The following is a 22804-nucleotide window of genomic DNA, read 5'->3' on the forward strand; positions in this document are numbered from 1 at the left end:
TTAGTAGGCTTTATCAGCCTTTTGGAGACATAAATAGTATGTAATGTAGATGGTTATAAATTTGTTGGAAGAAGGAGCTACAGGCTGTTACAAGCCATGGTTTATATGCAACTTATTGACCTGATAGACAAATAGCAAGCTGTATAAATTGATTAACCATCCATTTAAAAAACTTAAAAAACAACTAATAGTCTAGCAGCACCTTAAAGACTAACAAAACATGTAGATGGTACCATGAGCTTTCATGGGTACAACCCACTTCTTCAGATGAATGGAGTATTAAAAGTCCAGATCCAAGAGTAAACAGGTGAAGGGAAATGGGCAAGGAAAAAGGAAAAGAATATTTAAAAACACTATTAACTAATAAAGGTCCTCTTAATATAAAATGAGATCAAAATGCACTTTATTTTTTCCTGTAAGGTACTGTTAGAGCACAATACCCACGTTCTACTTTTATATCAGAAAAATGAGTCTATAGAAGCAAGTGGCAGAACATATGGCCAAAAGTTCTTAAACCATTGACTTCTGTGGGGAATGGTGTGACTCAGTGTGGACATGTGATGAAATTCAAGCTATTAGGGCTGTATAACCCAAGACATTATCATAGTGAGTAGAATATAGTTATTACTGATTTTACCTATAAACAGAAAATACCTCTGGAGTTAAAAAGGTATGACAAGTAAGTGGGCTAACATGTTCAAAGTTTTATGATAAAAACATTTATTAGCAGCTATCACTTCTTAGGAAAAAAAGAGTTATAATTTCCTTTCTTTTCTCTTCTCCCCCTGCATCCCACCACTCTGTACCCTTCAATTACTGTTTCAGAGTCTTCTTCTATCACTTATGTGTAGAACATCCTTCTAATCTCTGCCTAACCAAACCATCAGCCTCTCCTCTTTCAAATAATTCAGTGAAACCCACTCTGTCATATCACCTCAAAAATATACTGTACAGACATCAGAGGGGTAGCTGTGTTAGTCTGAATCTGCAAAAGCGGCAAGGAGTCCTCTGGCACCTTATAGACTAACTGAAGTGTTGGAGCATGAGCTTTCATGGGCAAAGACCCACTTCATTAGATGCATGTAGTGGAAATTTCCAGAGGCAGGTATAAATATGCAGGCCAGAATCAGGCTGGAGATGACGAGGTGGATCCAACCAGGGAGGATGAGGCCCACTTCTAGTAGCTGATCTGGAGGTGTGAATTCCAAGAGAGGAGAAGCTGCTTTTGTAGTTAGCGAGCTTGTGCAGTGTGTAGTTGCTGGTGAGAATATGCTTCAGGTTGGCGGGCTGTCTGTGAGCAAGGACTGGCCTGCCTCCCAAGGCCTATGAAAGCGAGGGATCATTGTCCAGGATGGGTTGTAGATCACTAATGATGCGTTGGAGAGGTTTTAGCTGAGGACTGTAGGTGATGGCCAGTGGTGTTCTGTTGGTTTCTTTCTTGGGCTTGTCCCGTAGCAGGAGGCTTCTGGGTACACGTCTGGCTCTGTCAATCTGTCTCCTCACTTCTTTGTGTGGGTATCGTAGTTTACAGAATGCTTCTTGAAGATCTTGTAGGTGTAGGTCTCTGTCTACCAACAGCACAGGCAGCCATCCTGCAGCAAAAAAACTTCAGGACCAGACTTCAAAGAGAAACTGCAGAGCTACAGTTCATCTTCAAGTTTGACACAATCAACTCAGGATTAAACAAAGACTCTGAATGTCTCGCTAACTACAAAAGCAGCTTCTCCTCTCTTGGAATTCACACCTCCAGTTCAGCTACTAGACGTGGGCCTCATCCTCCCTGGTTGGATCCACCTCGTCATCTCCAGCCTGATTCTGGCCTGCATATTTATACCTGCCTCTGGAAATTTCCACTACATGCATCTAATGAAGTGGGTCTTTGCCCATGAAAGCTCATGCTCCAACACTTCAGTTAGTCTATAAGGTGCCAGAGGACTCCTCGCCACTGTACAGACACACACTTAACCCATCCACACAGATGTACACATAACAAAAACTGAGAAACGGGACAATCTTTTTACTGAAACCCTTTTCTTCCCCCGCCCTCGCCATCTCTCAACTGTTGCTTTTTGTGGTTTTTGTTTTGTTTTGTTTTAACTTTCATTCACCACATCACATTAAAAAAATTAAGCCCTGATCCTGCAATGAGCTGCATGGAAGCATACGGGTCCACCCTAAGTCATTACAAGATCTGAGAGAGCCCAATTCATAATTTCATACTTTCTGTAAAGCACACTTTGGGGTGCTCCATAAAGAAGTACAACCATCAACTGCATTGTCACAGTGACTTTCCAGTCAGCATCAAGCAAAATGGAAACAAAATAGAGAAAACATACTTTTAAAAAGTAGAGTATCAGAAATGTGAACATTACTTAGGACAGTAAGTCTCTGAGTGATGAGCATTTCCTGCTGAAGACTAAGGTACAACTCTGTAATGTTTTGAAGCCTCCAACTGCGGGCTAGAATGTCAGTTAAGGGTGCCCAGTAACTTGCTGATGTACATGGAACTCTCCAGGATCTGGAGCTAAAACTGTTTAAGACAATTGTGATAAGAGGACACGTGGACTTTCTCCCCTAGTGAGTGGGGTGGGTTACCATATAAACCATGTTTAACTATCTAGCAAATGGCAATTAATTATGACATCATGAATCATATCACATAACACATAAGAGAAAGATGGAATAACTACGGCCATAAACAGATCACCCATACATTTTCCTTCAGCCCCCTAGAAATGATTAATCCTAATAAACTGTGTGTGCTACATTCTATTTATAAAAATAATTACATTGCATGTGTATAAAGATATCTTTCAAAAGTTCAATATTTAAAATAGTATTTCTCTTTTTTTTTTTAATTTAATTTCAAAGTAAAAGAAACACTGCTGATTTTAGGACTGATAGGATATTAAAGCTTTCACCCATCTCAATTTAATCTGAGATAAAGTCTCACCTGCGAAAAAAACAGTCTGTGACTACAGAAACCAACAACATTTTCCCTTTTCTCAACATGTCCTAGTCAAAAGTGACCCCAATACAGTATTAGTATTTTATTTGTATTTTCACAAGAGTGACAAGTATTTGTTTGTGCTGCCCAAAACACTTTGTAAGGTCTGTGCAAGTTAATTAGGGGAAAGGCTGTCCTAATAGCCCATCTATCTTTTTCAGAGTACTGTGTTATTTTACAGACTTCTATGGCTATGTCTACACTGTATTCAAAAATTTGTATCTGGCCTGTGCCATCTGACTTGGGCTGTCAGGGCTTGGACTAAGGAGCAATTCAACTATAGTAAAGACATTTGGGCTCAGGCTGGGGCTTGGGTTCTAGGACACTGCAGTGCGGTAGGGTCCCAGACTTCAGCCTGCTGCCTGAGCCAGAACAGCTATAAATCAATAAACTAGGGAAATACATCCTAGATGGGGCTACTAGGTGGGTACATAGCTGGCTGGATAACCATTCTCAAAGAGTAGTTATTAATGGTTCACAGTCATGCTGAAAGGGCATAACAAGTGGGGTTCCCCAAGGGTCTGTTTTGGGACCAGTTCTTTTCAATATCTTTATCAACAATTTAGATGACGGCATAGAGAGTACGATTATTAAGTATGCAGATGACACCACGCTGGGAGGGGTTGCAAGTGCTTTGGAGGATAGGGTCAAAATTCAAAATGATCTATTTTCAAACTAGAGAAATGGGCTGAGGTAAACAGGATGAAGTTTAATAAGGTCAAATGTAAAGTATTCCACTTAAGAAGGAACAATCAGTTTCACACATACAGTATGGGAAGTGATTGTCTAGGCAACAGTACTGCTGGAAGGGATTCAGGGGTCATAGTGGATGACAAGTTAAACATGAGACAACAATGTGACACTGTTGTAAAAAAAGCAAACATGATTCTGGAATACATTAATAGGAGTGTTGTGAGCAAGACACAAGAAGTCATTCTTCCGCTCTACTCTGTGCTGATTAGACCTCAACTGGAGTATTGTGTCCAGTTCTGGGCACCACATTGCAAGAAAGATGTGGAGAAATTGGAGAAGGTCCAGAGAAGAGCCACAAAAATGATTAAAGATCAAGAAAATATGAGTTATGAGAGAAGACTGAAAGGATCGGGCTTGTTTAGTTTAGAAAAGAGAAGACTGAGAGGGGACATGATAACGGTTTTCAAGTATCTAAAAGGGTGTTATAAGGAGGAGGGAGAAAAATTGTTCTCCCTGGCCTCTAAGGAAAGGACAAGAAGCAATGGGCTTAAATTGCAGCAAGGGAGGTTTAGGTTGGACATCAGGAAAAACTTCCTGCCTGTCAGGGTGGTTAAACACTGGAATAAATTGCCTAGGGAGGTTGTGGAATCTCCATCACTGGAGATATTTAAAAGCAGGTTACAGACACCTGTCAGGGATGATCTAGACAGTGCTTGGTCCTGCTGTGAGGACAGGTGAATGGACTCAATGACCTCTCGATAGGGTTGCCATGTGTCCGGTTTTCTACCGGACAGTCCGGTATTTGCACCGTCTGTCTGGTAGAAAAATTCAGAAAATACCAGACATGTGCAATGTCCGGGCAGGGGAGTGACTGGGAGGCAGAGTGCGATTGGCTTTGGGAGCCCTGTGGTCACACACAAAACCTGGGTGGGGTGGGGTAGGGTGGGGCGGGGACTTCCAGCCACCCTTTCCCCCTCCCCCGGCCCGGCTTTTGCACAGGATCAGAGGCTCCCAGCACCAATCGTGGCCCCGCCTCCCAGCTGGGAGCCTCTGGTTGCGAGCAGATGCTGGGCTGGGGGAGTGGCTCCCAGCCCCGCCCCTGTCCAGCTTCTGCTGGCAAGTAAAAGGAGCGCCTGCAGGGGGCGCAGCTGGAAGGACTCCGGCTGCAGCCAGTGGCTGCACCACTCCCCCCTCTGCCAGGTCTGCTTCCCATCCCCTTCCTCTTTACCCCCCTCCCGTCCAGCCCTATGGCCCCCGATCCCACCCCCTCTTCCTGCCAGCCAGCCCCGCGGTCCCCAGACCTCTCCCCGTCAGCCCGGCTTCCTGCCCCCCTTCCTCTGGGCCCCCCTTTCCTGCTGTCCATCCACCGGACACCCTCCCCCCCCCCCCCCGCTAGCTTTGCTTCCCACCCCCCTTCCTCCGGGCCCCCCATCCTCCCCTCCAGCCACACAGCTCCCAATCCCCCCCCCCCCAACTCTGCTTCCTGCCCCCTCTTCCTGCCGGCCAGCCCCGTAGCCCCCGGACAACCCCCACACTGCCCCCAGCTCTGCTTCCCGCCCCCCTCTCAGCCGGTTCTTTCCCCCTCCCCACCCCCCGGACAAGCATGTCTGGTTTTTTAGTGGGGTCTACCTGGCAACCCTACCTCTCAAGGACCCTTCCAGTTCTAGTGTTCTATGATCTACACCACAATTAAACAGCTCATTAGCCCAAGCCTGGGCAACTCAAATCAGTTGTCATGAGTCAGCTGCAGGTGGTTAACTGCAGTGTACACACAGCTAAGTAGGCTATAGCCTTCCAAAGGTAATCTCCAATCAGAGGCAAAAAAAGATAGCTGTCAACCTCTTTCCAGTATTCAAAACAATGAGCTAAAACTACTAAGTGAACAACTATAAGGAACATATGGGAACTGAAAAATAAAGAAACTAGGAGTTACCAGTCACTAGATTACAAAACTCAGAATCTTTCAATCCACTCTGAAGTCCTCCCTCCAGACTTTAAATCATCGGTCCCTAATTTTTTTCACTCATGCTACTCCCCCCTAACTTGTAAGCACCATCCCCAAAAGTTGTGGTCTGGAACCAGAGATGCAGAGTGTAGGCAGGGCCAGCAGGAGGGCCGTAGCTAGGAACTGCAGTTGGGCCTGGAGTGGAATTGCAGCCTGGAGCAGGGCTGCTGCCAGGAGCAGGGCCAGTGCTTCATTTGGGGCCATGCTCAGTTCTGGGCATAGAGCCATGGCCAGAAGCAGGGCAACAGTCAGGGTTGGGGCTGGTGACAGAGCTGCAGCTGGGATCGCAGCCAGGAGTGGGACCAGGTTGGGCTGGGTCCCGAGCTGCAGCATATCCACCGTTGGGGACCACTGGTCTAAACAGAATCTTGGGAACCTCAGTGATTCCCTTTCAGGCAGGTTTTTTGGGCTGAGTTCCCTTCTGATGATATTCACGGGAGGATTTGTGTCATCTATACTTCCTTTTCTAGAAATGTATTAAGCCATCCAAGTTTTTTCCCCACCAAAAAGCCTTTCACAAACACAAACCCTACTGAACCAGAACATGCCTTCTTAGTCTGAAACCAGTTTCCAACTGAACTCTGCCAGTGGGTTGAGCCTCCAAAATGTGCATTCTTTGTGGTCTAGGAAGATGGGCACAATGTCACCATTCAGCATTCCTAAGCATATGGATGAAATGTCAAAATTCTTCACATCTTCAAGCATCAGCTTTTTTTTTTTATTTTATTTTTTTATTAAACCTGGATTCTTGCCAAGCCACAGGAGAATCCAGCAGAAAATATGCATGGATAGGTTACGATGTAATTTATTACAGGCTTTTGGGTGGGCATTAAGCCAATATACTTATTTAAATTACTTTATGATAAAGGGAAAGCAGTAGAAGCACAGAGTCTAAAAGTCAAGTAAACCAAGCTGGACTGACCCACAGATTTCTTATTTAAGGATTGTGATTCTTGAAATAAACATCTCCCTGATTTCACATACTGCAAACACAGAGGCACCCAACAAAACAAAGATCAAACAAAACTGTACCTCAAAGTTAACTTTAATTGAACACTGAATAATAGTGGGTCAATGCCACAGTTCTGTGGCAATAACTCTCATTATACTCCATAGGATTTAGCATGTGAAAGGACTACAGGACTGTTCACTATATGCATTCCAATAAAAAGGGTCAACACACAACCAGAAATTAGAAAACTGAAAAAAACACTATTAGAACTTCATGTTGTTCTTCTGATCATGAAGAGTTCTTTCTCCGTTATACAGTCACTGATTAGTTCATTTTTTAAGGGACCAAACAATGTGGTGTTTGCTACTTCTTCTGTACTACACTACAGCCTAATAAGCTTTAAAACTAGGACAATTTCCATGATATTCAATCAAACTTTTCTTTTGTGCAACTCCAGCCCATTACAACTTACTCTACCGTGAGCCAGCAGAAATAATATTACCTGTTCCTTGTTATTTATATCCTTGCAAAACTTTTACAAACATGAGGAAGTAGTACCCAGAGATGTTAACTGTAGAGATTACAGACACTCTGTATTAGAGCTATACGCATGTAGAGAGAAAAGTGTAGTACTGAGATGAACATGAATGAAAATACAATGTTGTTGAAGGAACCACACCTGATTGAGCTCACTCTGCAGTTGAAGGCTATGTTGCTCTTTTTCCTCCCTCTGCTGTTGTTGCTGTTTAAACTCTGCCTTGAGATGCTGATACTTTGTCTCTATTTCTGACAATTCTTCCTTGAGTTTGTGGTTTGCTTCCCCCTTCTCACCCAGTTCTGTCTGTAACCTCTGCAATGAGGCTTCAGATGCAGATAGTCTTGCGCGAAGTTGTTCCAGGTCCAGATCCTTTTGATGAAGGCTTGCCTGCATGTTTTTTTTACTCATTGATTCTTCATAATGCTTTTCTTCTAACTGGGTGTAATCAAGTTCTTTCTTCAGCAGCTTTTCGGTCAGACTCTAGAACAATAATTAAATGGAAATTAAATTACAATTCTGCTTACATCTGATCAACTGTCATTACTCACATTGCCTCATAAGAGTTTATCCAGAGCAATGAACAAGTCACTCACAACAATAATCTCCAAAACTGAGTTAAAGAGACAGGAAAATAGGTCTGTCAATAATTCTACATTTTATTTTTTACTTCCTATTATAGCAGTCAATGCCAGAGTCTATATAGCATACCATTTCAATTATAAATCTTATTTTCAAGATCCCCAGCTTTCTATATTTTAAACAGTGCTCAGTAAAGCTGCTTTCTAGACTGAAACTAACACTTTTCCTTTACTCCATAAACAAACTCTTTTCCTCATATTCTGGTAGCTGACTCAGTTGCCACTATTTCTAAATCTTGAATACTGGTTTATTTTACTAAAACACTGAGCTTCTATGTGTGCATGCATGTGTTTGGCAAATTGCTTTGTGAGAGCCAAAACATTATTTGTATATCAGAGGCAACGCAATCTTCCCTGCACTTCTCTGTGCATTGAAATTTGTGGGTCACTGCTTCGCCTGTAATTTTGTGTAAGGCAATGATTTTCAACCTTTTTGCCATTTGCAAGCCCCTAAAAATTTTCAGATGGAGGTATAGGACCTGTTAGAAATCTTAGACACACTCTGCAGACCTCCAAGGGTCCACGGGCAATGGATTGAAAACATCATGCTCTCACTTTTTCAACAAATATCCTCACTTTGATGAATCACATATCAAAAGAAGTGCAACATACCCAGGTATTCAACTTATGAGCCTCTCCTGAACAGAGACTGCCAAAAATAAATACAATATATGATATTAAAAAATGATAATAGCATGAGACCACTAAACTCAGAACCTGATTCAGAATGTATCCTTTTAACAAGTTACTGCTCTACCAGCACATACCAGCTAACTACTTGGAACCAAGTCTTAGAGGGGTAGCCGTGTTAGCCAGTATCTACAAAAACAATGAGTCCTGTGAAACCTTAAAGACTAACAGATTTATTTGGGCATAATATTCATCTGACAAAGTGGTTTTTACCCATGAAAGCTTATATCCAAATAAAACTGTTAGACTTTAAGGTGCCACAAGACTCCTCGTTGTCCTTGGAGCTGTTGGAAAATAAAGCTGTGCATACAAGTCAGCTCAGGAGGGTTGTTTATTTTTAATTTGAACATACCACAAATTTAGATTGACCTTTTAGTGAAGAGGAGCTGTGGAATATCAAATTTTTCTCACCACATTTCAGCAAAATTAATTTTGCAGACAGCAAGGCTTTACTTTGGAACCCACAGATTAAGACAACATTCGAAAAATATTTACAAAGAATATGCAGTATCTTTTTACACTGGTTTTAATTAACATTTTGGATTGCCAAGTCTCAAGAGCTAAGGAGAACCAAGTTTAGGCAATAATTGATGAAATAATTCAGTTGCTGAATAAAGTGATGTAAGTAATTATAGTAATTCAAATCAATGATTAATGCCTTGGCAACAGGGGCCATTTTCCTGCTAGACGTAACCTATTTCAAAGATAAAGAAAACCAAGATCTTAACCATTTATCTGTAAAAAACTAATGGCACTTTTTGAAATTTATCTACTGTTTTCCTGGGTGTCAAAGTAAAATTCCATCTCAGGGAATTCATTGTCTCCCTAAAATTCCCATGTAGGTGTAAAGAATTTTTAAATTCATTTCCCAATGTGGCATCTCTATGTGCATCTTTTAGCTACCAATGTTCTCCCCGAGTTTAAATGGATACAGTACTCTGTATCTCAGCTCCTCTTTAAACAAAACATTTCTAAGAAGTCAGCTGGCTGGCAGCTTGAAAAATGCCAGCACTCTCAAGTTTAGTGCTGAAAGCATCAGAGGGTGGTTTATGTTCTGCAATTCCTAGAATACACAGGTTCAAGAGCAGACACAGAAAGAACTGTAATTCTAGCTATGTTGGGCATTTTTAAAGCACACTTCTTCATGGCATGTAGGCACTAATCCCAAATTGAATTTGCTTTGATTTAACAGAAAATTAAAACACTATTCAAGACTAATTTTGAGGATACAGAATTTAACAACTGTTAAATCTGATGAAATTTAAAAGAGTAAAAAGTCCTGATATACTAGTTTACTTGCATTTTAACAAGTTCAGAGAGAGTGGGGAGTTATTCTTCAGCACATCAGTTTTCTAAGTTATGTTGCAATCTGGAAAATGGCTGTGCAGTAGCACTCACATTAGAACAAATATAATTACAGTCTTCTCAGAGTTTCCATCATGAAATATACTTTCTACGGCTTACAACTTGGCCAAGAAAATTTGATCCAATCTGAAGTTTGAATGTGAATTCTAACCTGACAATAACATTTTCCACAACATTTCTAGGAAAACAAAATAACTAATTTTAGTTACATACAATAATAATGAGAATGTATTACATATACAATATATAATAATAAACGCTATATACAGAATGTCTGTTTTGAAGGTTATATGGGTGAAATCCTGAGAAATCAGTGGCAAACTCCCATTGACTACAATGGCACCATAATTTCACCATGAGTTTATGGTATAAATTAGTACTTTTTAACCCTCCGAAAAACAAAAACTCCAGCTAGCCTTATTAACGCCAGGAAAACAGCACAGGAGCACCAGCAAAGTACATCACCTTTTTCCACAATCTGATTCCTACCATTTATTTATTGCATTGCATACATGGATTATTACTACATCTTTGCAACATCAGAAGATATTTAATAGTAATCAATGCAGAGGTGCTTCAAATAAGTAATGATACACTGAACATTTTCATGCACCTGAGAAGACTGAATAGCAGAATTTGAAAGAGAGTTCCTAAGAATGGTTTAATTTTGAATTAACATTGGGACACAATGGCATGTGTAGTGCTACTGTTGCTGCATTGGTCTCAGGAGATTAGCTATTATGCTAGTATGTCTGCATAATAAATTAGTATTTACTTTACTGCAGTATTTCCCAAACTTTTGAAATTGCAGTTCCCCTTCAGGAAAATGAAACAAAATATGTTAACACCTTGCCAAAATGAGCAGTCACTCAAAGGAGACCAAGTACATCTGCTTAATATGATCCTCTCACTCTTTCCATGCTTTGATGAACAGTGAAACAGCTAACAATTAATGTTTATTTGAAGTATTATCACTTGCACCTGAGCTTATGTCTAAACTTAAAACAGAGTGCAGCATACACACTCTGTGTGCCCCATAGAAACAACAGTGTAAATGGTGAGGCAATGCTTAGGTGAATCAAAACACTCCTGTACCTTAGGGAATATACTCTACACAGCTGTTTACAGGCCCAAGCAATGACTCTTGTGTCTACACAACTATTTTTAGCACAGTAATTTCCCACTGCCTCAAAACTGCAGGAACTGTACTTTACAGAAGGGACTATCTCTCACAGATGCAAGGCAGAAAGGAAGAGCTCTGGCCGTGGGGTGGCAGCGGAGAAAGTCTCTGGCAGGAGATTTCAGATTAAACCCTTTTCCCATCAACTCTTCCTTATTAGGAAAAGGGGCTAGATTTGCAGGGAAACTTGAACCATTGTAAGAGGCTGACTGATTTTCCTAGCATTAAGCAGTTATAGGCCTTGGGAGTAACTGAGGCACTAAGGGACCTTGGGTTTATGCAAGCAATTTGATTTGGAACTGTGATACTCTAGATCTGAGCTATGAAAAGATGAGAAGAAACCATGTGACAGGTACAGTTCCTCTTGCCTTTCCCTATTTTCCATTATGGTCAAGATAGGCTCATCTGGTAAATAAAACAGTTATTTGCCTTGTTGTAACTGTTGTTCTTCCAGATGTGTTGGACATAACCATTCCAATCAGGTGAGTGCACACACATGCACAAAAGCCAGAAGATATTTCTCCTATTAGCACTCTCATGATGCTGATTATATAGCCCCGCCAACCCATCAACCTCCCAGTTCCTTCTTGCTGGCCACTCTGACATAGGTGCAGGAGGGTGGGCACTGGAATGGATATGAACAACACATCTCAAAGAACAGAAGTTACAAGAAGGTGAGTAATCATTTTTTTATTTTCAAGTGCTTGTTCATGTCATTAGAACCAGGTGACATGAACCCCTTGTGGGGCAGGAGTCAATAAACCTGTAAGAGCCATGTTGATGGCAGGGGCACTCCAGGGGCTGGTGCCTTCCCCATGGCTGGCTGCTTCTTAGGAGGGGTAGAAGAGCAACTTCTCTCCTGCCTCTTCTTTTTTGGTGGCACCAGAGATGAGAACCTGCGCATGCCTCTCTTGTGGTTCACACCATGTCAGTGCCGCTCCCTGGTAGGTGCCAAGTCATGCGTTGTTGCCACCCGTATGCTATGCACCAAGGAAAAGGCGGTCCGCATAGGATCCACTGAGCCCAGGTCGAATTGGAGGCGGAGAAGCTGCCTCCATGAGCAAACTCTTTAAGTGCCTGTGGGTGAAAACTTTTAAAGATTCTGCTCTTTTCTTTTTGATGACTCTCACTATGACACTTTAGACACTCAGTGTGGGGATCACACTTAAGCATAAACTTGCCACAGACTTTGCAAGCTTTGGACCCCAGGCTCCGAGTCATGCCCCAGTGTGAGAAAGGTAAGAAGAAACTCAACTAAAAACAAGCAATCCTGTGGCACCTTGGAGGCTAGCAAAAATGTATAGTATCATGAGCTTTCATGGAGGCAGGCCAGTCCTCCCCTACAGACAACCACCTAACCCAGGGATCAGCAACGTATGGTTCTTGAGCCACATATGGATCAGTATGGAAACAAATATGACTCTTTTGTCATTCCCAAAATACATGCAACTTTTTAAACTAAAATGAAAAATTAAATTCAATAATAACGCATGCCCAGATGGTCTTTTTTGTCTATTTCATCTTTAACCAGAGGTGAAAGTAATGTGGTGAGCTTCAGTAAGAACTGGCTGCACTGTGGTCAGAGCTGGCTGGGGCACTCTGCTCATTTGAAGGGTTGGATGAGGGCATGCTGCAGGGGACACGTACGTGCTCCAAGCTGGGATAGTGAGAGGGGCTGGTGGTGGCAGATGCCTCCATCTGGCCAAGGCGGCCCGGCTCCAGCCCCCATCTGATTGCTGCAGTCTGTCCCCAGCCACCATACTCCTGGGACAGACCCCACGGCCCAGCCCCGCGACTGCTGCAACAGTTCGGCTGTGATGGCCCAGCTTGGGCTCTGGCCACGGCAGCCTGGCCAATAAGGCCCCAATTGGGGCCCAGCCCGCATCTGGCTGCAGCATCCAGTCCACAGATCCAATCCTAGGGCAGGCCCCATGGTCTGGCCCCCATCTGGCCACAGGAAGAGCTAGTGGTGGCTCCTCTCCTACTGCGGCATGGGTAGGAGGGGAACCCACGATCCAGCTGCAGCGATCCTGGCCCGGCCCCTCATCCAGCAGGTGCAGTAGTCCAGCCCCAGCCAAGTAAAGTAATTCAGCTTCAGGGCCATCCCACATACTCTGCTTCCCACCTCCAGTTTCCTTCCCTGCTTCCGGCACCTCCCACACACTCCATCCCCTTGCCCTGAGCCCCTCATATACCTCAGCTGTGACTCCTACATAAGAACACAAGAACAGCCTACTGGGTCAGACCAAAGGTCCATCCAGCCCAGTATCCTGTCTGCCGACAGTGGCCAATGCCAGGTGCCCCAGAGGGAGTGAACCGAACAAGTAATGATCAAGCGATCTCTCTCCTACTATCCATCTCCACCCTCTAACAAACAGAGGCTAGGGACACCATTCCTTACCCATCCTGGCTAATAGCCATTAATGGATTTAACCTCCATTAATTTATCTAGTTCTCTTTTAAACTCTGTTATAGTCCTAGCCTACCCCATTAAATAAAGTCTGTGAGTACAATGTTTAATTTATGTTATTATTAATCATCATGTCAATTCTCAATAATATTATGTTGTATATTTTCAGTCATGGAAATGGGCATTCTTTACTGGCTCTTTGTTGACAACTTGTTCTGAATTTTTATGTAATTTGGCTATTAGGTTTGAAAAGGTCACCAAGCCCTGCCCTAACCTGAAGCAAATTCTTTCCAGGAGCTACCCATCATACCTCAGACACACTCACCCTGGAACTTACCCCTGCAATAAACCCCACTGCCAACTCTGTCCACACATCTATATAAGCAACATCATCATAGGACCTAACCACATAAGCCACAACATCAGAGGCTCATACAACTGCACATCCACTAATGTGATATATGCCATCAAGTGCCAGCAATGCCCCTATGCCCTGTTTATTGGCCAAACCAGATAGTCTCTATGACAAAGGATAAATTGACACAAATTAGATATTCAAAATGGTAACACACAGAAACCTGTAGGGGAACATTTTAAACTACCTGAGTGCTCATTAATGGACTTAAAAGTAACCATTCTTCTACAAAGTAATTTCACAAGCCAACTACACACAGAGAGAGCAGAATTGACTTTCATATGCAAATTAGATATCTTCTCACTTGGTTTGAACTAGTTAACATATTATAACGTCATATTCAACACTCTATTGACGTCAAAAGCTAAGTATGGGACCTTTCCAGCTCACTCATTTAGCTTCATTAGCACCAGGACTATAACTGACAGATAATTTTTTTCTGTCCTCTCTCCCTTCTTATTCTGAGGAATCTTCTCTTTTCTCCACTCAAGATCACCTCATCTGAAGTGGGTTGTGCCCACATAAGCTCATTATACTATACATATATTTTTATTAATCTCTTAAGGTGCCATAGGACTACTTGTTTTTTTAAAAGTTGTTTTTAAGGTTACAGACTAACACTGCTACCCCTCTGTAACTCAACTAAGTTTAACTAACAAAGTGAACTAATGAACTATGCTCAGATAGGACACTACTGATGGCGCTTGCCAGAGCAAAAGCAAGAGGTTCCAGCTGCTGTCATCAGTTGGCAAGAAGGAATTGGGGGTTTGGCAGATTGACAGAACTGTGCATTAAGCACCATGAGTGGTGCCTAAGCCAATCCAACAGTGAAGGGAAAATCTTCTGGTTGCCATTCACACACACAGAGACCTGATTGGAACTGACATGAACAAGCACTCAAAGAAGAATATCCTGCTATGGGATTAATAGAATTGCAGAAGGTTGGCCTAAACTCCAGATGTCTCAGTCCTTCCTCATGAGTTCTTACTATTCTCAAAGTTCATTGTTTTACCTTTTAAAAAAAAAAAGAGGAAGTAGATTCCTCTCCAAAGGCCTGCACTTATGTATTATTCATCACTCCTCAGTGTATTGCAGTTGCTGGAAGATAGCACTGTAAAATAATATTCTTTTAAATCAGACTATATATGATTTCCACATCTGGGCTACGCTGGAATCTCAGAGAATATACAAACTAAAACCCAATATATTCCCCCCAGCATGAATATCTGTTTTATATCTTTTCCAAAAGCATACATTTACAAGGTGATTAAAAGTAAAATTTGCCATTATTTAAAAAGCTTTTCATAACTTTCCTAGTTCTATGGCCAGACCCTCAAAATAGGACAGTACAAGGTATTTGGAAATCTGCCCTATAGAGACAAATAATGATTCCAAGCATCCACCCAACATCCAGTATAGGATTTACTGGAGTGAGGGCAGGTCAGGGGAATGGCCAAGGAGTACAGTACTCTTAGGAGACTTCTGTAAATGCTGCAAATTAGAGCAGTCTTGGGCTACTATCAGTCACTTTGGGTATCATTTCAGCTCCAACAGCCTCAGGACTGGAGCCAACCTTACCACACCATCTCCTCAACTGCACTGAGCAAGAATTCAGCATAGCTGAGGACTCTTCTCTTGATTTCTGATCTATCTTTCTATTTTGACTAGACATTAGTCATCTTATTCATCAATCTGCTATCATTCCATTAAATATAGGTCATTAAATGTATTGTGTTGAGTACTTCAGATCAGTTTCAATGCATTCTTCATATATGATTAAACTCTGTTGGTTTGGGGAAGTGGAATCACATTACAGTTCTGCCTTAGACTTACATCATGCAATCATAAGGAAAGTATAGATATATTAAACAGTAACTTACTATATTTCTTGGCAAATGTTATTTCTGCACTAAACTGCAGATTTTGGTCTCAGTGCCTACCCCTCACTGACATTTTATGTTCTGTTTTTCTAAATATGAATATGCTTCCTTTTCCAAGATACCTTTTGGGCAACGTGCTAGTCTGCCAGCAACACACTAAGTATTATATGATTCATCATTCTAAGAAAGTGGTCCATCACAACTGAATTCCATATTTGGTCTTGCATATCTCCACATACACACACACACAGACACTGTGGGAGTACACAAACAAAAATAAAAAGCATCTGGGCAGTACAGGTCAATAGTATTCAGCGTTATGGTGTCAGAGACTCTGGGGTTAAAGCCTATATTTTGTTTTGTGTGCATCATGTTAATATAAGGTTAGGAATTATCGCATGGGCATCTGCTAAGATTCCAATGACTAACTTGACCTGAACATTTTCCATTTTGGTTTGTCCCAGTTTTGTTTTGGCAGAATTGTAGATAATACACTGAGACATTAAGTGAAGCATTATGCTTTGCAGAAGGAATTTATCCATATATTTTGGCAATGCAGAATTACAAAAGCAACTTGGGGGAGGGGCGGGATGTGGAAATAAGTAACATTTTAAAAAATGAAGTTAGAGAAAAAAAATCCTGCCTTATATGTGTTGAATTATATGCCAAATACAGTAAACGTGTCTTTGATTTATTCACAAGACATTTATGAACAGCATTACAATGATGAAATAAATACAGAGCAGTGGAAAAAGTGGTTCACCTCCATAGAGAGGGAATAAATTACTTCTCTTAGGCTACAGCTGATGAGAAAAAGGTATGTAGCTTTCAAAATAACAGAGCTGTTTAATATAACACTTCTTTAACTACATTAACTAAACCTGAGTTGTGAGTGTATGTGTGTGTGTGTGTGTGTATATATATATATATATATATATATATATATATATATATATATAATTACAGACACACACACACACACACACACACACTCCTACCATGGCGATGTCCCAAGAACTTGGATAAAATTATAGAATATGTAATACTGTATATAACATGCAAAGAACACACAATGTTGTCGGGTAGCATAAAGGGTTTATTAGCAAGAGTTTGAGATGGGCACATTACTCATGAACAGTGAAGCCATGAGCAAATTATACAGGTCTCAACATATTCTGAAGAAAACTTCTCAGTTCAGTTTAATATTAAAAAACCTCACAGGATATAATAGAGCACTAGTGTTAAATTTAAAATACATGGCGGGGATGCTTTTTTTTTTTTTTTAGTTTGTGAATATTACTGCATTTTTAAAGGTTTTTTTTTTAAATTTGATGTTTGTTCCTTGTCAAGTTCTCTGAAAAACTATGGACTGGCTATGATTTGTTTAAGTGACGAGAGGCTTTTTTATTGGTTTTTGTCCAAAATATCCTATACCTATTTATAGATAGATATATAAAAATAAATATATAATATGTGGCTCTTTGCACTCTGTCCACAGCTATTTTGGCTCTTCGTCTCTAACTGGCTGGCCACCCCTGTGCTAGGCCTTAATCCAGAGCAAGCAGCACATGCTCCCCCACACATTGGTACAACTGTAACCTAACATTACTTTCTTTTGCCCTTTCCCCACTTAGCTGCAGAGGACACAGTGATTCTGCAGAGTGTTTCCCTTCCCTATCTGGATGCAGACACCTTTATACAGTAAAACTCCATTAGTCCAGCATCCAATGCTCCGGGACTCCTGATGGTCTGGCACCATCAGGAACCTGGAAGTGCTGGGGCAGCCGGACAGGCTTCCCCCATTCAGCTGCTGCTGAAACTGACCAGCAACTGAATCGGGGAAGCCGGGAGCAGAGCAGCTGGGGTGCTGCCGGTTGGTCTCGTAGCGCTGCCCCTCGGGGCTGCGGGACCAACCCGGCAGCACCCCAGCTGCTTTGCCCCAGGCGTCGGGATTCAGCCGCTGCTGAAACTGACCATTAGCGTCAGTTTCACCAGCAGACTGAATCCGGACGCCTGGGGCAGAGCAGCTGGGGTGCTGCGGGGTTGGTCTCGTAGCGCCGCCCCTCGGCACTGCGGGACCAACCCGGCAGGACCCCAGCTGCTCTGCCTCAGGGGTCCCCAAGTCAGCCGCTGCTGAAACAGATCAGTGGCTGATTCCAGGAAGCCCTGGGCAGAGCAGCTCTGCCCCTGGTTTCCTGGAATCAGCCGCTGATCTGTTTCAGCAGCGGCTGAATCGGGGACCCCTGGGGCAGAGCAGCTGGGGTGCTACCGGGTTGGTCCCGCAGCCCCGAGGGGCAGCACTATGGGACCAACCGGGCAGTACCCCAGCTGCTCTGTCCCAGCCGTCCGGATTCAGTCTGCTGGTGAAACTGATGCTAATGGTCAGTTTCAGCAGCGGCTGAATCCCGACGCCTGGGGCAAAGCAGCTGGGGTGCTACCGGGTTGGTCCCGCAGCCCCGAGGGGCAGCGTTACGGGACCAACCGGGCAGTACCCCAGCTGCTCTGTCCCAGGCGTCCCCAAAAGCAGCTGGACTGCTGCTGGGTTGGTGCCATAGCGCTGCCCCTCGGCGCTGCGGGACCAACCCGGCAGCACCCCAGCTGCTCTAATGCAGGCATCCCTGATTCAGCTGCTGCTGAAACTGACCAGCAGCAGCTGAATAAGGGACGCCTGGGGCAGAGCCAGACTATCTTAAGGGGGGGCTATGAGGGGTCTTGGGTGGCATCCCCTCCCACTCCACTCTAGACCCCTCATAGCCCCCCCTTCTGATAGTCAGGCATATCCGGCACCCCATGGGTCCTAAAAGTGCCGGATTATCGGAAGTTTACTGTACCAATGCATTAGCTGGGTCGTTGTGTGTGTGTGTGTGTGTGTGTGTGTGTGTGTGTGTGTGTGTGTGTGTGTGTGTGTGTGTGTGTGTGTGTGTGTAAGAGAGAGAGACAGACAGAGATAAATGGGAGATATAATGTAATTACAGTGTTCTAATAACTGTAATAGACCTATCTTTAAAAATTACAATGTAAGATAAAATCTTTCAAGGGTACTATTGTACAATTATTACCCCTTTCAAGCTAATAAGGGAAAGGCTTAACTTTTGATGCCACAGTGAAGTATCCTAAACTCTTTGGTTAAAGCTCTGAAATGCAATTTGAGACTCAAGAGCCAGATTGTACATTTTCACATAAATATATGTTTCACAATATAAGTAATAATAAAACTCTTACCTGGTTTTTCTGTGTTAATTCATTAATTGAACTTTGAAGTTTTTGTTGTTCCTGAACATACACAGCAACTTCCTGAGGGCCTTTTGCAAGCTCAGCTCTTAGCTGATTTATTGTGGCCTTAAAAAATTTAAAAACAGATATGATTAATAATAATTTACATTGTGATAGCCCAGTGTAAACAGGAGTTTGGAAATCGGGGGGCAGGAGAGGCGAGGGTGTATAAAGCATGCAAAAAGGAATGTTTGTTTAATTATCTTGAACTCTATGTACAAATTTTGGCCCAAATCACTACCTAGGAAAATACCAGAGACAGGGATGAGGAAGAATCCCTTTGCTGAGATCCTTTCCCATCATTCCATTAGAAAGATGGGTTTTTGACCTCTCCAGTGGAAAAGGCCAAGGAGCCCTCCCCCCAAACCTGGCAGATCCCAAAGGATCTACATGGAGGCCTTGTGTCTCTCATGGCTCTGACTCTCACTGGAATTGGGATCTCTTGGGCTCCATTTCAGCTGTGTTGTCAAGATCCCTAACCAGCCAGGAAGGCTGGTCAAGTGGATAGGGCACTAGGAGGGATTTGGATGCCAGGTTCTGTTCCCATTTCTGCCATAGACATCCTGTCTGTGTTTGACAAGTCATAATCTATCCTATGTCATTTACCCATCTGTAAAGTGAGGATAACAATTCCCTACCTGACAGAGTAATGTAAGGATAACTATGTTAATGACTGTAAAGTTTCCAGATACTATTGTGATGAGGGCATAAGTACCTTAAATAGATAGCAATGGCTGCCCTAATCTCTCTTCTTTAAGAGTTAATTTCTGTGAGACAGACACACAATATATCCCCCATACCCACCTACCCTGGAAAGGACTCCAGACTACAGAGAAATCTCCGCATGGCACACAGGAAGTGGTGGGGAAGGGGGGAGAGAGGATGGTGCAGGGGACAAGTTAATATGGTAGGAAGTGCATGTTGTGTTACCTTTGACACACATAGTGAACAAATGGCATTATTAGTTGTAAATGCTTTTCCTTCCCCTAAGTTATTCTAGCCACAGATTTCTGGTCACAAGAACAGATGTTAATATGATTATTTCCTTTTTTAGAAAAAGGATAGCACCTCCCAAGAAAATTTACACTGTTTTGTGCATGTAACAAAAATTTCTAGAAAGAAGCACTAGCTCATAAATAAAGACAAATTACTTTGTCTTGTCCATAAACTAGGATACATTTTGGGAAGATCAGAGACAATGTAAGACTATATGTTGCTATTAGCTCTGACTTTTCATAATGGCACACTTTATATACCACTGTAGTTGCAGAGTTTTTGCTAAAAACATCAGATCTCTACTGTGCAAATGCTGTGTTTTGTGAGAATATCCCAAAAATTGCATGGACATTTTGTAGAAGTGATAGAATAAATGTAAAAATGTGCACAAATTTGTCAAACACAGTTGCAGCTTTATAAACCAGAAAAAAGGAGAAGAACCTACATAAAAATTTACTGTAAATATATTCCATGATATAGTTCTGCCAGCTACTGTTAAAAAGAAAATTATGATTAGTTAATAAACAGCAACAAAGCGAGGCTGAGTAATTGTTTAAAATACTTGCTGGCTGATCTGTTTAATTGATTAATAAATCAGTAAGCAGGAACACATGTTGATCTTGATGATATCTTGAAGCCACAGAATTACAATATAATGATAAAAAGCTTTCAACAAAAAATTACCTCTAATTTAAGCATCTCCATTAGAAAGCAGAAAAAAATAAAATAAAATGATGGATGAAAGATGGAAACAAGTAATGATAAAAGTTTTAGGTATAATTCTTCAAAATCTATTGTACAACAATATCTTTCTATGCCTTTATTTAAAGAGACAGTCTTGACTTGATCACAACAAAGGAACTTGATACAGAAATTCTCATATATTTATTCATGTTAATTCCCCTATTTGCGTTGTTTAGTATGTATTCTGGAAATAATATCAACAACCTAGCAGGTCTATACTTTGTGTTTTATGCCATGTAGGTAATTATTGCATATATAAATAACTGGAATGGGTTCCAGCAAAGATTCACGCTCGCGAAACTTGACTATAGTAAAACTACCCAGAGTGAATGAAGTTAAGCACAGTGAATGAAGTTAAGCATGTCTTTCCATTGATTTAAAAGACTTTTAGAGTAGCTCTTATGTGTTTTAGATGCTGCACAGATAATTTACTATGTGGGATTCACTACAGTGAGAAATTAAATATGGAATAATTATGAAGATCCCAAAAGCAACACTAACCTAGAACAGCAACATGTCATGTTTTCAAGTATAACTCCCTAACAAGCACAATATACAATATTCAATGAATAAGAAGGTGAGATGGTGAATCGTAAAAGAACAACAGTACAGCTGGTTGAGCGATTTTTAAATGTGAAAATAGAATTCTTTCAGCAGTTTTTAATTAGTTAAAGCCAACTGGTAATTTAGTCTCATATATTGCTCCTTGCTTTTAATCCTTCGCATTGGAGGCCCAAAAAAACCACACAAAGCACAAAATGACAAACATGAAGCCAATATTTAGAGCAGAAATGCCATAAATATGGAAATGGTGGATTCTTTCACCTCAAAACTACTTAGTTTCTCAGTATTTAAAGAAAAGTTCTATTAAAAACAGTGAGATTTTTGTTCTTATTATTGCAACTCAGGCTACACAATTCTCTTTTTCAAAATTACATTCTCTGGAAACCAAAACTATGAACATGATAAGCTATTTCAGGTCTTAGTCCTATTTTATTTAGATTCTCAATCTGCATTCTCATTAGTCTAAGCAAAAAGACCAAGGACTGTATCATAGTTTCAGGTAAGCTATGCTTCAGACCCCTTTTAATCCCTCATGAGTGCATCCATCTGGTTGAGTTTATTACTTTTCCCCCTTTTTGGGTGGAGCCACATACCCTACCTTTCTCAGAACTGCTCTCTGGACTGCATACCCTTTCATTTGAAGAAACGGGTTGTGCCCACAAAAGCTCATACCACCCTCTACATTTTTTGTTAGTCTCTAAGGTGCTGCAAGACTATTCTTTCTTAAGATTTTTTAGCTACAGACTAACACAGCTACCCCTCTGAAACTTATTTACCAACTATGTTAATATAACAGGCCAAACTGAGTTTATCTACTGTAATCCCATTTCCTCCAGGACCACTGACATGGGCTGATTAAAGTGACTCAAAACACTTTTCAAAACAAGGAATTGTTTATTCCTATGGTGTCTGACCAGTTTTGAAGCAGTAATCACTATAGCAGTTCAACCAGCCAAATAGCCACATGTGGCTAGTGGCTAGCATGTTGAACATCATGGATTTATTCACTCAAGGTGTACAGCATTGAGAGAAAGGGCATAAAACCATAAAAGGTCTATATATCTGGCCTTACCTAAACTTTATTCTTTCTTTGCAAGTTTTGTGTAAGTTCAACTCAGCCCTGCCATTTCTACTGCTGGGCAGGGATGTCAGCATGTAGATGACTACAGGATTGACCGATAAGCCTAGATCATTGGTTAATCCTATTGACTACACGTATTCCTCTCCCCGGCCTCCCTTCCCCCCCGACTTGCTGCCTATGCATCAGAAGTTAAGTACCCCTTTGGCCCTAGGCTTGGGCCTGGGAAAAATTAACCTGATATACTGATTGAGCCCAAGCAGATTGGTATTTTCCAATTAATGGCTCTTTCACTGTCTCTTTAAGGACCCTTTGTATTCTCTCTGGAGTCCCAACAGTTCCCTCCTAACAACCTCCTTTAATTCTATGCAGTCAG

The 22804-nt window shown here is 41.8% G+C and overlaps 1 protein-coding gene across 3 annotated transcripts in view; it reads right to left on the reverse strand.

Annotated features, from left to right (window-relative positions):
• The window catches only part of EEA1 (early endosome antigen 1), a 125935-nt gene that overhangs the window by 46282 nt on the left and 56849 nt on the right, over positions 1–22804 (reverse strand). For all 3 annotated transcript variants that reach the window (XM_075933130.1, XM_075933133.1, XM_075933141.1), the window contains 2 exons: positions 18996–19112; positions 7337–7675 (listed from right to left, as the gene is read on the reverse strand). In XM_075933130.1, the coding sequence (XP_075789245.1) occupies positions 7337–7675; positions 18996–19112 (456 nt within the window). The remainder of the gene's footprint in view (positions 1–7336; positions 7676–18995; positions 19113–22804) is intronic.

Source organism: Pelodiscus sinensis, chromosome 1 (genome assembly GCF_049634645.1).
Source record: "Pelodiscus sinensis isolate JC-2024 chromosome 1, ASM4963464v1, whole genome shotgun sequence".
NCBI lineage: Eukaryota > Metazoa > Chordata > Testudines > Trionychidae > Pelodiscus > Pelodiscus sinensis.